The sequence below is a fragment of the Microcebus murinus genome, chromosome 16 (assembly GCF_040939455.1).
Source record: "Microcebus murinus isolate Inina chromosome 16, M.murinus_Inina_mat1.0, whole genome shotgun sequence".
NCBI lineage: Eukaryota > Metazoa > Chordata > Mammalia > Primates > Cheirogaleidae > Microcebus > Microcebus murinus.
This window is the reverse complement of record NC_134119.1, coordinates 62048210-62063603: the sequence shown is the minus strand read 5'-3', so window position 1 is coordinate 62063603 and position 15394 is coordinate 62048210. Positions and strand designations below refer to the sequence as shown.

Here is a 15394-nt window from a genome sequence, read left to right as displayed (position 1 = left end):
TGCGCCCAAAGCAAGAGCAAGCCCACACCTGGGGTCCAGTGCCGACCCCAGGACCCTGCTGGGCTCTCTATACGCTCCTCCTCCCAGGAACTCCACACACAGGGCCCTGGGCCCTTCCTTGCCCCAAGACTCAAATCCATGTCCCTGGAATCTCTCCCCCACCCCCCAGACCCTTAAACCCACATCCCGGAAGTACACTTACTTCCTCTCTCACCCCAGAAAATCCGGAACTGTGGATTTTTCTCTCCGGAAACCCCAAAATCCACAGCTCTGGGTTTCCTCCTCACTCTGAGACCTCAAATCCTAAGTGCAGGTGCTCCCCTGTGCAAATGTTCCAAAGTCTTCACTTCTGCGTTTACCCCCTGCCCCTTCCTAAGTCCAGAGCCTTGGAGCACCCCGTCTATAGTAGCCACATCACAGTGGGGAGGCCAAATCCTTGTTAATCTGTCCTGAGATCTCTTGTCACCTCCTTCTGGCTGTGTCCCAGGCTAGGGAGGGTTCATGGTATGGGGTGTATTAGGGTGAAATTACATAGTTGCATAATCAACCAAAGTCCACCCTTCTCTGTCAGTAGTATAAAGGCAAATGACCCCAGCCATCGCCATTGACTATCAGTCTCACTGCCACCATGCTGGCCTCCGGGCTGCTTCTGGTGGCCTTGCTGGCCTGCCTGACTGTGATGGCATTGCTGTCTGTCTGGCGGCAGAGGAAGATCTGGGGGAAGCTGCCTCCAGGACCTACCCCACTGCCCTTCCTTGGGAACTACCTGCAGCTGAACACAGAGCAGATGTACAACTCCCTCATGAAGGTGGCACAAGGCAGGGACCTGGGGGGAATGGGACGGGGGCTTCCCAGGAGGGCTGGGGCTTCGTGGCAGGGGTTGGACCAGGTTGGACCAGAGTCTTAAGAAAGGGAAGTTTGGAAGGTTCAGCCTCAGAGTCCTAGCCAGGAAAGCCCAGGGCTTGACACACCCCCTGCCCTGACTGGGGCAATGCATCCCAGGACGTGATGGCTCAGTACCTGCCCATCCGGAGCAGGGTGCTCCTGTAACCACTGCCACCCACACCCCCAGATCAGCGAGCGCTATGGCCCCGTGTTCACCGTCCACCTGGGGCCCCGGCGGGTCGTGGTGCTGTGCGGGTATGACGCCGTGAAGGAGGCCCTGGTGGACCAGGCTGAGGAGTTCAGCGGGAGAGGCGAGCAGGCCACCTTCGACTGGCTCTTCAAAGGCTATGGTAAGGGGGCCCCTGGGTGAGGAATGTGGTCAGGCACACTGGATGGCCTCAGTTTCCCCACTCACCTGCCCACTTCAGCCTGTGGCAAAGCCCTTCATCTGCTCCCTCCCCATAAGCCATCATTGTGTCTCTGTCACTCACCTGTCTCAGGTTCCAAGTCCCCATGTCTCCCTGCCTCTCTCTGGCCCTGTCGCCCTGTCCACTCACAGAGCTCTCTCCCTTCCCCTACAGCTCCGTCTCCTCCCACCTGTGCACATTTCTGTTTTCAAACCCTCCTCCTCCATCTCTGTTTGTCACTTTGTCATTCCCAGCTTCTGTGCTTCTCCACGTTCCTCTATCTCCTCCTGCCCTCCCTTTCTCCTTCTCCTGCCTCAGAATCTCCCCTGATTCCTGCTTCGAAACCCCCAAGCCCCCAGCGCCTGGTAACAACCCCTCCGCTTTCCAGCCCTCTTTCTCCCTAGTTTTCTCTCTTCTCCAGCTCACTTTTAGGGTCCTTCCCCATTTTCACTTGCACCTCCCAGATCTCCACATCGCTCACCTCCTCTGCCTCCATCCTCCACCCTCTTTCCACCCCTGCCTCTTCCCTTCCCCCCTCCTGCACCGAGTGCCCGCCCTGTCTGTGCGTCTGTCTCGCCTCTGCCTGCCTCCTGCGATTTTCTCTGGCTCCCTCTGTCTCTGCACGCCCCCACGGCCCCCGCGCTCGGGAGGCCCTTGCAACTGTTGGAACTGGCCTGGGTCCTGCCCCCGCGGGTCCCCGACCGCCGGCACCCCTGTGCTCACCCCCAGGCGTGGCGTTCAGCAACGGCGAGCGCGCCAAGCAGCTGCGGCGCTTCTCCATCACCACGCTGCGGGACTTTGGCGTGGGCAAGCGCGGCATCGAGGAGCGCATCCAGGAGGAGGCGGGCTTCCTCATCGAGGCGTTCAGGGCCACGCGCGGTGAGCGCAGGGGGCCCCGGGGCGGGGTGGGAGAGAAGGAGGACGCCAGGAAGCTCGCGTTCTGGCGCGGCACGGGGACCGGGCAGGGGAACGGCACCTGGAGCTGGGAACTTGGCCCATCCCAGCCGTTCCCTTCTCAGACTGGCATCAGCCCGCCCAGTTCACCCCCTCCCTCCCATTCCCTTCTCTCCCTGCACCCGCCCCGCCCCCACCCCGCAGGCGCCCTCGTGGATCCCACCTTCTTCCTGAGCCGAGCCTTCTGCAACGTCATTAGCACTGTTGCCTTTGGGGACCGCTTCCACTATGAGAACAAAGAGCTGCTGTCACTGCTGGGTATGATGAAGGGCAGCCTTGAGTTCACAGCTACATCTGCGGGACAGGTAACCTGTTCCAGCACAGCCCTACTATGTCCCTGCCACAACCTGCCCCTGCTCCCCTACATGGGGACAGGTGCTCCAAACTTCCATCCTTCTGCAGACAGTGTCCCCTCAAGATCAGCCCCCAATCGTCAGCACTGAACAGGTGCCTCACAGCCCAACACAGGTGCCCACTACTCAGTCTCCAAGGTCACCTGGATATATCGACAGATTTTACCCCCCAAAAAACAAAGTCTGCAAGCCTGAGAATACCCTAAACCTGGTCTCTCACCTGGGCAGGTGTTTCCATCCCAACTTACCTTATTGTCTAACAGCAGATGTTCCCTAGTCAGGCCTTCTGAATATCTTAATGCATGGGAAAGTGACCACATTAACCAACCTCACACATACCTGAATACCTAGTGCTACAAAATCCAGAACACCAAAATCATTTCACATCTACACAGGTGTCCAAAACCAGCCCACTGGAACATCTACACAAATGTCCTCTACTCGACCCACCTAAGTACCTGAACACCTGGACAGGCCCCTAAGCACTTAAATATCTGGACAGATTGTTTCCCAAACACCCAAATAAGTGTCTCCCACTGCGCCCACCCACACACCTTACATAGGTGCCCCCTATGCAGCCCACGAGAATACCTAAACACCTGAACAGGTATTCCCTCCCACTTGAACATCTAAACACCAACCCCACTTTAATAACCTGAACTCCTGTACAGAAGCCACCAATGTAGACCCAATAATTATCTGGATACCTGTTTCTTTTTTTTTTTTTTTTTTTGAGACAGAGTCTCGCTTTGTTGCCCTGGCTAGAGTGAGTGCCATGGCGTCAGCCTAGCTCACAGCAACCTCAAACTCCTGGGCTCAAGCAATCCTCCTGCCTCAGCCTCCCGAGTAGCTGGGACTACAGGCATTCGCCACCATGCCCGGCTAATTTTTTGTATATATATTAGTTGGCCAATTAATTTCTTTCTATTTTATAGTAGAGACGGGGTCTCGCTCTTGCTCAGGCTGGTTTCGAACTCATGACCTCGAGTAATCCGCCCGCCTCGGCCTCACAGAGAGCTAGGATTACAGGCGTGAGCCACCGCGCCCGGCCTGGATACCTGTTTCTAACCAAGCCCACCTCGATGCCTAAACACCTAGACAGGTGACCTCTCCACCATACCAGTCCCACCTCAATAACTATACACATTCCACCTCAACCCCATTGGAATATGTGAACATCTAAATGTGTGCTCCAATCCAGCCTCACTTGAATATCTAAAAGCTAGACATATCACCCAATCATCTGACCTAACAGTGAGAGTTAGGTGAGATGTGGCTATGACACATAGCCTACATGAAAACTCATATATATGTTCCCATAGAGACCCACCTACGTTCCTAGAAACTTGGACAGGTGCCTTTACCCAGTGCCTTCCTTGCCCTGAGACAGGTCCCGTTCCATCAGGTCCTGCTCACTGACAAGTGTCTTTCTTTTCGCTTCCTCTCTCCCCAACCCCCAGCTCTATGAGATGTTCTATTCAGTGATGAAACACCTGCCAGGACCACAGCAACAGGCCTTTAAGGAGCTGCAAGGACTGGAAGACTTCATAGCCAAGAAGGTGGAGCACAACCAGCGCACACTGGATCCCAACTCCCCACGGGACTTCATCGACTCCTTTCTCATCCGCATGCAGGAGGTACAGCCCAGCAGCCAGTGTGGGGAGGGCCAAAGCCCAGCAGAGGGAAATGAGACTGGGGGGATGGGGAAATGACAGAGACCCATTCAAATCAGCCCCGTCATAACAATCTTCACAATCCGCACAGTCACAGTAACCAGCGCTCCTCCACCTACCCAGCCCTTGCCCGCGGGCAGGACTCGTGCAAGCGAATCGCAGTAGCAAGCGCTTCTGCAGCACTGCCGCGCACCAGGCGCTGCGTTGAGTGCTTTAAGACATGCACCTGTGTAGCACTCGCACAGCTCTTGAAACAGGTTCTATCGTGTCCCAATTTTATGCATGAGGAAATGGGCTGGGAGAGTGTAAGTGGCTTATCTGAGGTGACACAGTGAGGAAGCAGCAGACCTTAGCTCGGATCCTGGTCTCTCTCTGACTCAGTCTGGTGCCTTTAGCCACGATGCTCTCTCACCTTTCATACCCTGGTTATCAGATACTCCTGTGTAGACAGGTGACCTGGCTTTACTGTGTGACATTGGAGGAACCCCACCTCCCTCGACATGCCAGTCTCCCATCTGTGAAGGCGGGAGGGCTTTATGGAGTCTGAGATCAGGGTTAAAGGATCAAGGGAGGGGATTCCTCCCCAGTGAGCTTCAAGGCTTAGCGGAGGAATAGGACAGTGACAACTAGGCTGATAATTAAAGGTCAGATAGCCAGGCAAAGAATATGAGCATTTCAGGCAGAGCCAGCAGCTGGGGCAAAGGCTGGAACCTGGAGAGAGCCTGTGTGGATCTAGATTCCCTTTCCCACCCTTGGTCTGGATCTAAGAGAGGTAGGTCCATAGGAAAAGCCCAGAAGGGTCCCAAGGGCATAGGCACTAAGCTCAGCCTAAAGCTGTCTCCCCCTGCAGGAGAAGAAGAACCCCAACACGGAGTTCTGCATGAAGAACCTGGTGCTGACCACGCTGAACCTCTTCTTCGCGGGCACGGAGACCGTCAGCACAACCCTGCGCTATGGCTTCCTGCTGCTCATGAAATACCCGGATGTGGAGGGTAAGGCTAGAGGGGGCGGGATGTAGAGGACCACAGACCCCCAAAAGTGCTCTGAGCCTGGTGCAATGTCCCCGCCCCTCCCAGATCCCTGGACCCTCACACACAGAATGCTCTCCAGAGTCAGGGCAATAGTCAGCTCATAGGCATCAGCTGAGTCTCAGTAGCTGCTAGAATTCTGAAATTGTCTGAACTCATTGGCAAATCACTCCCGTGCTAAGTCCACTGACTGCTCACTGCCCGCTCCTCCAGATCATCACCTAAGATTCCTACTTTGCATGTCCCCCATGATTCTGACATGACCAGGTTAACAGGAAGGACATTGTTCCAAAATGCATATGGCCAACGTCTATTTTGAATGCTCTACTTTCATGCCACACACAGATCCATGTAATCCATCATATTTTACCTATTTGGACTACCCGTCCCTGCTCTGAGACCCCTAGACGCCTAAGCACATTCCTCCTCCTCCCCCAGCCAAGGTCCATGAGGAGATTGCCCGGGTCATTGGCAAGAACCGGCAGCCCAAGTTCGAGGACCGGGCCAAAATGCCCTACACGGAGGCAGTGATCCACGAGATCCAAAGATTCATAAACCTAAGCCCCATGGGCCTGGCCCACAGGGTGACCAAGGACACCAAGTTTCGGGACTTCTTCCTCCCCAAGGTATGGCCCCCACTCCAACCCACTCCCTGGGGCCCCAGCACCCCAATGCCATGAGAGTTCTCCAACTCCAGCACCCCAATGCCATGAGTTCTCCAACCCGTGTTCCAGTCCCTCCATCAAAGACTTCCACAACCATCATGTCCCTTCAACCTTCCCACTCACAGACTTGGGAATCCTATGTCACCCCGAAATTTTTGCTTCAGGGGAATCAACCCCATGTCCCCAAACTTCCTGTCTGAGGGACATGAACCTTAGTTGCCCCAAAGCTCCTCCCTTAGGGGACCCCAGCTCCCAAGCTTCCCATTTCTCTTCCCCTGGGGAACCCACACCCCCCTCTGTCCCCTGTATACCTTCAGGACACCAGGCCCTCAACCCCCTTAACAAATACGCCTTCCTCCTCCCCACCAGGGCACCGAAGTGTTCCCTATGCTGGGCTCCGTGCTCAGAGACCCCAAGTTCTTCTCCAACCCCCGAGATTTTAATCCCCAGCACTTCCTGGACGAGAAGGGGCAGTTTAAGAAGAGTGACGCTTTTGTGCCCTTCTCCATTGGTAAGACCCTCAGGCCACCGCTCGCACCAACAGGGGGCGGCCTCTGCTCTCACCGAGGCGTAGCCCGGTATCCTTCTCCAGCCTGGAGCTGCCTCTTAGAATCCGCCCTTGAGCCAAGCAGCTGATGCTCCCATAGCTACCAAGCCCCAAGTACCTGTACCCAGGCAAAAGGGAAGGCATGCCCCTTGCAGAGATGGGGAAATCAAGGCCCATAGTTAAGGAGGGGTTTGTCCCAGGTCATATCACACATTTTTTAGGTCTCTAAAAAGGAGAGGACAGCACAGCAGCCACATTTGAGAGCGTATTTGGCAGTGAGGGCCGCCTGAACTTCCCACTGCTGCAGCCTGGCCCAGACCCCCCACGTCTCGTGCAAGGGAAAGCGGCTCAGACAGTTCAGAGCCGCCTCCCAAAGTCTCCCTGGGAGATCGCAGCTGGAGGGCCGCAGCGGGGCGAGGCGGAGTGAGAGTGGGCTTCACCTCCTCCCCTGCCACCTCTCCTCTTCAGGAAAGCGGTCCTGTTTAGGAGAAGGCCTGGCTCGGATGGAGCTCTTCCTCTTCCTCACCACCATCCTGCAGAACTTCCGCTTCCAGTCCCCGCAGTCGCCTGAGGACATCGACGTGTCCCCCATGCACGTGGGCTTATCTACCATCCCAAGAAACTACACCATGAGTTTCTTGCCTCGCTGAGCCAGGGCTGTGTGGGGGCAGGGCTCATGGGCGGGGTGAAAGGGAGGGGTGGGAGGGGCGGGGCGGGGTGGGAGGGGCGGGGCTAGTAGCAGGAGGGGCGGGGTCATGGAAAGGGGGCTGGGGAAAGGAAGGCCAGGTGGAATGAAGGCAAAGGAGGCAGGGAACCGAATTGTTTCACCCTAATAGGTGCTTCAGTGCTGGGGTGAGATGGAGGGAAGACTTACAGTGTGGTCCGAATGATAATAAACAGCAGGTTCTCCGTGTAAGCTCTGTGCTAAGGGTGTTGCACGTTCACCTCGCTAAATGCTCGCACACCTAGGCGAAGGGGAACAGTGTTCATGCCCATTTTACAAAGCTCAGCCTCAGAAGCTTTAAGTGTGTGTCTGAGGTCTCAGGAACAGGAGTGCCCAGCAAGTCCTCGAGCACGTTTTCTGCTGCGTGGTTGTGAATGAGGGGCTCTCGCTGGTGGATGGGGGGTCTGCTGTAGGACGCAGCTAAGAGTTTCAGAATCGCCTGCCTACTCTCAAACAAGGTAGTGTATGTGCCCTTAGAAGCATTCACACAAAAAAGTAACTCAAAATGTATTGTAGACCTAAAGGTAAAATATAAAACCTCTAGGCGATAACAGGAGAAAATTGAGGTAACTTTGGATGTGGTGATGACTTCTTAGATACTGTATCCAAAGCAGGTTGTATCAGAGAAACAGTAAGTCCAATTTCATTAAAATTAAAAAAACTTCTATTCTGCAAAAGACATTGTCCAGAGAATGAAGATACAAGCCACAGACTGGGAGACAATATTTGCAAGGCACATATCTGATAAAACACTTGTATTCCAAATATACAAAGAACAGTTAAAATTCAACAATAGAATAAAAACAACCAAATTTTTTTTTTTTTTTTTTTGAGACAGAGTCTCACTTTGTTGTCCAGGCTAGAGTGAGTGCCGTGGCGTCAGCCTAGCTCACAGCAACCTCAAACTCCTGGGCTCAAGCGATCCTTCTGCCTCAGCCTCCCAAGTAGCTGGGACTACAGGCATGCACCACCATGCCCAGCTAATTTTATATATATATATATCAGTTGGCCAATTAATTTCTTTCTATTTATAGTAGAGACGGGGTCTCGCTCTTGCTCAGGCTGGTTTTGAACTCCTGACCTTGAGCAATCCGCCCGCCTCGGCCTCCCAAGAGCTAGGATTACAGGTGTGAGCCACAGGGCCCGGCCTAAAAACAACCAAATTTAAAAATAGCAAAAGATATCTGAGCAGACACCTCACCAAAGAAGATATACACATAGCCAGTAAGCATATGAAAAGACGCTCAATGTCATATGTCACTAGAAATTTCAAATTAAAATGATAAAGAGGCCGGGCGCAGTGGCTCTCGCCTGTAATCCTGGCACTCTGGAAGGCCAAAGTGGGAGGATTGCTCAAGGTCAGGAGTTGGAAACCAGCCTGAGCAAGAGCGAGACCCCATCTCTACTATAAATAGAAAGAAATTAATTGTCCAACTAAAAATATATAGAAAAAAATCAGCCGGGCATGGTGGCTCATGCCTGTAGTCCCAGCTACTCGGGAGGCTGAGGCAAGAGGATTGCTGAAGCCCAGGAGTTTGAGGTTGCTGTGAGCTAAGCTAACACCACGGCACTCTAGCCCAGGCAACAGAGTGAGACTCTGTATCAAAATAAAATAAAATAATAAAAAGATACCAGTATGCACACCTATTCGAATGGCTAAAATCCAAACAATGACAACACCAAACACTAACAAGGAAGTGGAGCAACAGGAACGTTCATTCATTGCTGGCAGGAATGCAAAATGGTACAGCCACTTTGAGAAACATATTGGCAGTTTCTTCCAAAGCTAAACATATTCTTCCCAATGATCAAATGATCGTACCATTTGGTATTAACCCAAATGAACTGAAAATTTATATCTGCACAAAAACCTATATACAAATCTTTATAGCAGCTTTAGTCATAATTGCCAAAACTTGGAAGCAACAAAGAAGTTCCTCAACTGACAAATTGATAAAGAAACTGTGATACATCCATACAATGGAATATTATTCAGCAATAAAAAGACATGAGTTACCAAATCACAGGAAGATATGGAGAAACATTAAATGTTATTACTAAGTTAAAGAAGCCAGTCTGAAAAACCTATATAAGGTATGATTCCAAATATATGATAGTCTGGAAAAGATGAAAGTGTAAAGACAGAACAGAGATCAGTAGTCGCCTAGAATTTGGGGAGGAGGGAGAAAGGGTAAAATAGGTGGAGTACATGAGATTTTTAGGGCAGAGAAAATATTCTGGATCATACTGAAGAAGTGGTGGATGTGTGACATTATTTTCTTTTTCTGAGACAGAGTCTCACTCTGTTGCCCAGGCTAGAGTGCCGTGGCATTGCTATAGCTCACAGCAACCTCAAACACCTGGGCCGAAGCGATCCTCCTGCCTCAGCCTCCCGAGTAGCTGGGACTACAGGCACAGGCCACCACTCTCAGCTAATTTTGGGGTATTTTTTAGATATGGGATCTTGCTCTTGCTCAGGCTGTACTCAAACTCCTGGCCTCAAGCAATCCTTCAGCCTCAGCCTCCCAAAGTGTTAGGATTACAGGGGTGAGTCATCCCTCCTGGCCCAAAATGATGTTTCGAAGTATATTTACATTGTGGAATACCTTAGCTAATGTTTTTCACAGAAATTACTTTTTTATGTTAAAATATTCCTTCATGAGCCTGCAATTATGTATGTGAAGGAGAGTCCTGTAAGGGAAAGATTCATTTGCATAGGCAATAGGATTCTTAGGTCAAACTAAGATGACCGCCGGAGTGTTTTCTCTGGCCTGGCCCTCCAGCAAGCTGGCTTTCTGTGGAAGCATAAATCAGCACACTTACATAACCAAGGTGTTATCTCCTACTGAACCCATCTGATCACATTTTTGCTTGGCATGTTGCCACTATTGTTCTGAGCCATAGATAAGCGCTTGCCATATTCTTGCTGCATGCTGCATGCCCCCGACAATAAAGAATATGTGTTATCTGCACCCTCCTGCTCGTGTCTTCTTTCAATTTCCAAAACCTATTCCAGAGAGCTTCCTCCCCACATTTGGCATAGCTGGCAGGATTCAGCAGCTGGGCCAAGTGTCCCCTCCAGCCCAGTAAAGGAGGCCATGGCACCCAGTGGCAGCGGTTCTCATGTCGTGGGCCCCTGTCATGGAGTGGGAGCAGGTGGAGTGTACACCTGCCACCCTGGAAAAGGCCTTGCGGGCCTTGGAAGAGTCACCGCAGCTTGGGGAGAGAGCAGAGGCTGGTCGGGTAGGCTGGCTCTTCCTTACAGCCCTCCATGAGCAGCACCTCATGGAGGGGACACCCTGCGGGCAAGAAGCCCAGGTAAGAGAATGCAAGTGACAGAGGAAAACCTGGAAGCCTGAGTGCAGGCTTTGGAAAAGCAGCTAATGAGTGTTTTGGCCGTGGATGCCCACAAAACCACAAGTACACAGGAGACTGTACTCGTTGAAAAGAAGATTCACATATCCATGTTGTTCCAAACACATTTCGAAGTTTTCCAATAACTGGATTAAGTATAAACTTTTAAACTTAAATTTTGGCTGGGCGTGGTGGCTCACCCCTGTAATCCTAGCACTCTGGGAGGCTGAGGCGGGCGGACTGCTCAAGGTCAGGAGTTCGAAACCAGCCTGAGCAAGAGCGAGACCCCGTCTCTACTATAAATAGAAATAAATTAATTGGCCAACTAAAATATATAGAAAAAATTAGCCGGGCATGGTGGCCCATGCCTGTAGTCCCAGCTACTTGGGAGGCTGAGGCAGGAGGATCACTTGACCCTAGGAGTTTGAGGTTGCTGTGAGCTAGGCTGATGCCACGGCACTCACTCTAACCTGGGCAACAAAGTGAGACTCTGTCTCAAATAAAATAAAATAAAATAAAATAAAATAAAATAAAATAAATTTTAACTCGTCACTCCACATTTCAAGAACTTCAAGGCCATGTGCAGCAAGTGGCTACCATATTGGACAATGTAGCCCTAACCCACCGTGCTACCTTGGATAAGACTCTCAACCTCTGTGTGCACTAGTACACTCCCCTGCCGAGTGCCCCCCAGTTGTGAAACAAAAAATGGAGCGTGTGCAACCTATGGGACCCTGGGGGTTGGTGCGTGGCAGGCCTACGAGAACCGGACGCATCTCTTACTCTGCTCACATGCCTGCAGAGCTGTGGGAACTGGGGAAAGAGTGCAGACAACGCCCTGGGGAAGGCTTGTCTGCCTGGTTGCATTGCTTATGGGATAGTGTCCCACGCCCCCCGAGGGAGATGGAGCAATTGGCATCCATAGCGATATGTCCTTCCCCGAGGCAGAGGCTACTGACAAGTAGTTGCCATGGCGGGGGCGCCCATTCCTCTCTTGAATGGTTGGTGGCTGCTGCCCACAGAATATGGGATGACTCCAGAGAACTACCCACAGCTGAGAATAAGTGGGCTTCATACATTGATGATGGGTGCTGCCTGGGCCTAATGGGTGGGAAGGAGGAAGTTCTAAAGGTGCCGTATTAAATAGAACTCTAGGCCGGGTGCGGTGGCTCAGGCCTGTAACCCTAGCACTCTAGGAGGCTGGGGTGGGCAGATTGCTCAAGGTCAGAAGTTCAAAACCAGCCTGAGCAAGAGCGAGACCCTGTCTCTACTATAAATAGAAAGAAATTAATTGGCCAACTAATATATATAGAAAAAATAAGCTGGGTATGGTGGCATATGCCTGTAGTCCCAGCTACTCGGGAGGCTGAGGCAGCAGGATTGCTTGAGCCCAGGAGTTTGAGGTTGCTGTGAGCTAAGCTGACGCCATGGCCACTCACTCTAGCCTGGACAACAAAGTGAGACTCTGTCTCAAAAAAAAAAAAAAAAAAAAATAGAACTCTAGGAATGCAGAGACTGGGTCTGGTTTGACTGATGTCTTCTGGCTCCGTCTGTCCCCAGCACCACTGCAAGCCTGCACCCGCCCCGCCACTGGCAGGGGCAGTGCATAGTTACCGACTATGGGAATGAATACGTCCGTGTCTACCTGTCTCAGCCTGGGCATGACTTCCCACCATGATACAGCAACTCTTCTGCAATGCTGAGCGAACCCCTTGCTCAACAGGGACCCAGGGACCCAGGACCCTGACCGGATTTGACCAGGAGGAGGGCGCAGATAATCCTGATGTCCTTGGAGAGCTGCCGAGGACTCTCCTGAACTTAGGACGTGGCTGTTGCTGTGCTGTGTGATCTGGCACAAACCTTTGGTCCCTATCCAACTCACAAGGAAGCACTGATAAGAGGGCATGGAGTTACCCTCAGGAACCCAGTCCTCACCCTTTGGGGTGCGTTCTGTTGTCATTCCCCTTCTAGAGATGGAGAGAGTGAGACACACAGAGGTTGAGAATCTTATCCAAGGTAGCAAAGTGGGTTAGGGCTACATTGTCCAACATGGTAGCCACTTGCTGCACATGGCCTTGAAGTTCTTGAAATGTGGAGTGACGAGTTAAAATTTATTTTAAGTTTAAAAGTTTATACTTAATCCAGTTATTGGAAAACTTCGAAATGTGTTTGGAACAACTTGGATACGTGAATCTTCTTTTCAATTGCAAAGTTCGTGAACTCTAAACACCTATGAAGTGTTTCTGAGGAAAACTTAGGGCCCCAATCAAGATATGATTATAAGGGCTAACTAAAAAAGCTTCTGCACACCAAAAGAAATAATCAACAGAGTGAAAAGACAACCTGCAGAGTGACAGCAAATATTTGTCAACTGTGAATTTAACGAGGGACTGATAATCCAAAATGTAGAGGCAACAACAACAAAAACCAAACAACCCCATTAAAAAGTGGACAAAAACCACGGACAGGCATTTTTCAAAAGAAGACACAACAAATGGCCAACAAGCATATGGGAAGATGCTCAACATCACTAGTCATCAGAGAAATAGTAATTAAACCACAGTGAGACATCATCTTACTCCAGGCAGAATGACCCTTACTAAAAAGACAAAAAGTAACAGGTGTTGGCGAGCATGCAGAGAAAAGAGAACTCATACACTGTTGGTGGGAATGTAAATTGGGGATATTTTTAAAGTCTGAGCAGATTCAGCCTCTTGTAGCTCACTCTGTGGGTTTGCCAATACAATTCTCTTAAAATCATTGTGGGTTTTCTGTGTATCTGAGCCAAATGCCCCCCCCCCCGCTGTGTTTTCAAGACAAATTTCTCTCTCTAAACGTGATAATTCTACTTGTGGCATGTCAGGCTGCTGTGGGAACACTCACTTACGAGTCACAGAAGCAACCTTGTCCCTATAAGAATTCTATTAGACGTCACTTTAGTTTTTTTCAGTGGTCCTGAAAAAGCATCTCATATCCCCACACTTGATTTGGTCTTTATATTGAGGCCACTACTTAATTTGAGAATATAGTACAGGCTCAAAAGGCTGGAAATGAGAAAACAGTTATATTTTCCAAACAAGCTAGTTATGAGTCTCCTATATTTCCTCTGAGTTCTGCTTGTAAATTGGCCTTTTCCTTTCTGAGTTTGTCTGTTTCTTGTAGGGTGTTACCTAATGCAGCTATTGACACATTGACTGCCACACTAGAAAAAAAATGTTTTTCCTTGGGCCCTCGGCATTTTATCACAAAAATAGAATACGAACTTCGAAACAAAACAATCCTTTCTAATTTCATGAAAAATTTGTTATTTTGTATTGTTTTCTGAGAGTGAGTTATACGCAACTTGAAAAATAGTTTGGCAGCTCCCAAAGTAAAGAGATGTGTGAGTTACACGTGCTTCATGAGGCGCCAGGCTCAACACCAGCGTGAGTTAAATACAACTCACGTGGCAGTTAATGTGTTAAGAGCCAGCTGGCACTTTCAAACCTAGAATATCTCTTTGCTCAAACCCAAAGTTTATTAGGTAAATTTTCTATCTTCGAAGTAACCAAATATGTTGCCACTACATAACATAGATCACCCTCTTCCATCCTTCTGTAGTTGGCTTGGTACTTTTCAGCCTCCGCTAACATTTTCTCTCTGCTCTCTTCCAGATTGCCAAACCAGAGGCACATATATTTGTTATGGCACTACTCTACATCTGGGTACTAATTTATGTGTCAGTTTTTATCTATCTATTGTCATAATAATGCTGCAGATATACAACCACAAATCCTCAGTGACAAATAGCAATACGAGTTTGTTGTCCATGTGTTTGGTGTGGCTGGTGTTCAGGTGCCTCTGCTCATTTTTGCTTAATTTTTCATATGTTTGAGGGTCAAGTGGCTGATCACTGATCTAGGGTGGCCAGAGCTGGCATGACTGGAGTGCCTTTGCCCTGCTCCATGCATCTCTCCTCCTCCAGAGAGTGAGAAATGTTCTCACGACAAGGTAAAGGTGCAAGAGGGCAAGTGGAAGTGCACAAGCCATTCTGCTTGTCTCATATTTGCTGTTTATCTTTTGCTAAACTTGTGTGTGCATTTCTTTTAGTTATATACACAGTAGTGAAATTTCCGGCAATTACTTTTAAATTCATCAGCAAACCTGACTGAACAAAATCTAAAGTTAGTGATCATCTCTACTTTCTTCCCTAGTGGTATAAGGAATGTAGAACACTTTGAGCAATCTTCTTTTGTTTTTGCAATTGTGAAGCCTTATTTATTTATATTTAAAATTATTTTTTATTTTTAATTGATAGATAATCATACTTATTTGTGGGGTACAACATGATGTTCCAATATATGTATACATCGCACAATGATCAAATTAGAGTAATTAGCATATCCATCATTTCAAACATTTCTTTTTGGTGGGAACATTCAAAATCCTCTTTTAGCTATTTAGAGATACACCTTATTGTTTGACTATAGTTATCCTGCTATGCAGTAAGTCACCAGAATTTATTCTTCTTTTCTAATTGTAACTTTGTACCCATTGACCGACTTCTCTTCATTCCCCCCTCCACCCTCCACCCTTCCCCTCCACAGTTTCTGGCAACCAATGTTCTATTTACTACTCTAGGAGATCAACTTTTTAGATACTGTATATGAGCAAGAGCATGTAGTATTTCTCTATCTCTGTCTGGTTTATTGCACATAACATAAGGTCCTCCAGATTCATTCATGTCATCGCGTATAACAGGATTTCATTCTTTTTATGGCTGAATAGTATTCTACTGTGTATATATGCCACATTTTTTTTTTGT

At 49.6% G+C, this 15394-nt stretch overlaps 1 protein-coding gene across 2 annotated transcripts; it reads left to right on the top strand.

Moving 5' to 3' along the window:
* Positions 1-600: 600 nt before the first annotated feature.
* On the top strand, positions 601-7198 carry CYP2A13P (cytochrome P450 family 2 subfamily A member 13, pseudogene). Of its 2 annotated transcripts, none has more exons than XM_012774514.3 (9): positions 601-808; positions 1073-1235; positions 2022-2171; positions 2391-2551; positions 4060-4236; positions 5123-5264; positions 5739-5926; positions 6335-6476; positions 6981-7198. In XM_012774514.3, exons 1-9 carry the CDS (start codon positions 629-631, stop codon positions 7160-7162), a joined length of 1485 nt encoding a protein of 494 aa, XP_012629968.3. In that variant the 5' UTR covers positions 601-628; the 3' UTR covers positions 7163-7198. The 2 variants fall into 2 exon arrangements, with proteins under 2 accessions (XP_012629968.3, XP_075849220.1); XM_075993105.1 differs by lacking the exon at positions 6981-7198 and adding an exon at positions 6734-6927.
* The last annotated feature ends 8196 nt before the right edge of the window (positions 7199-15394 follow it).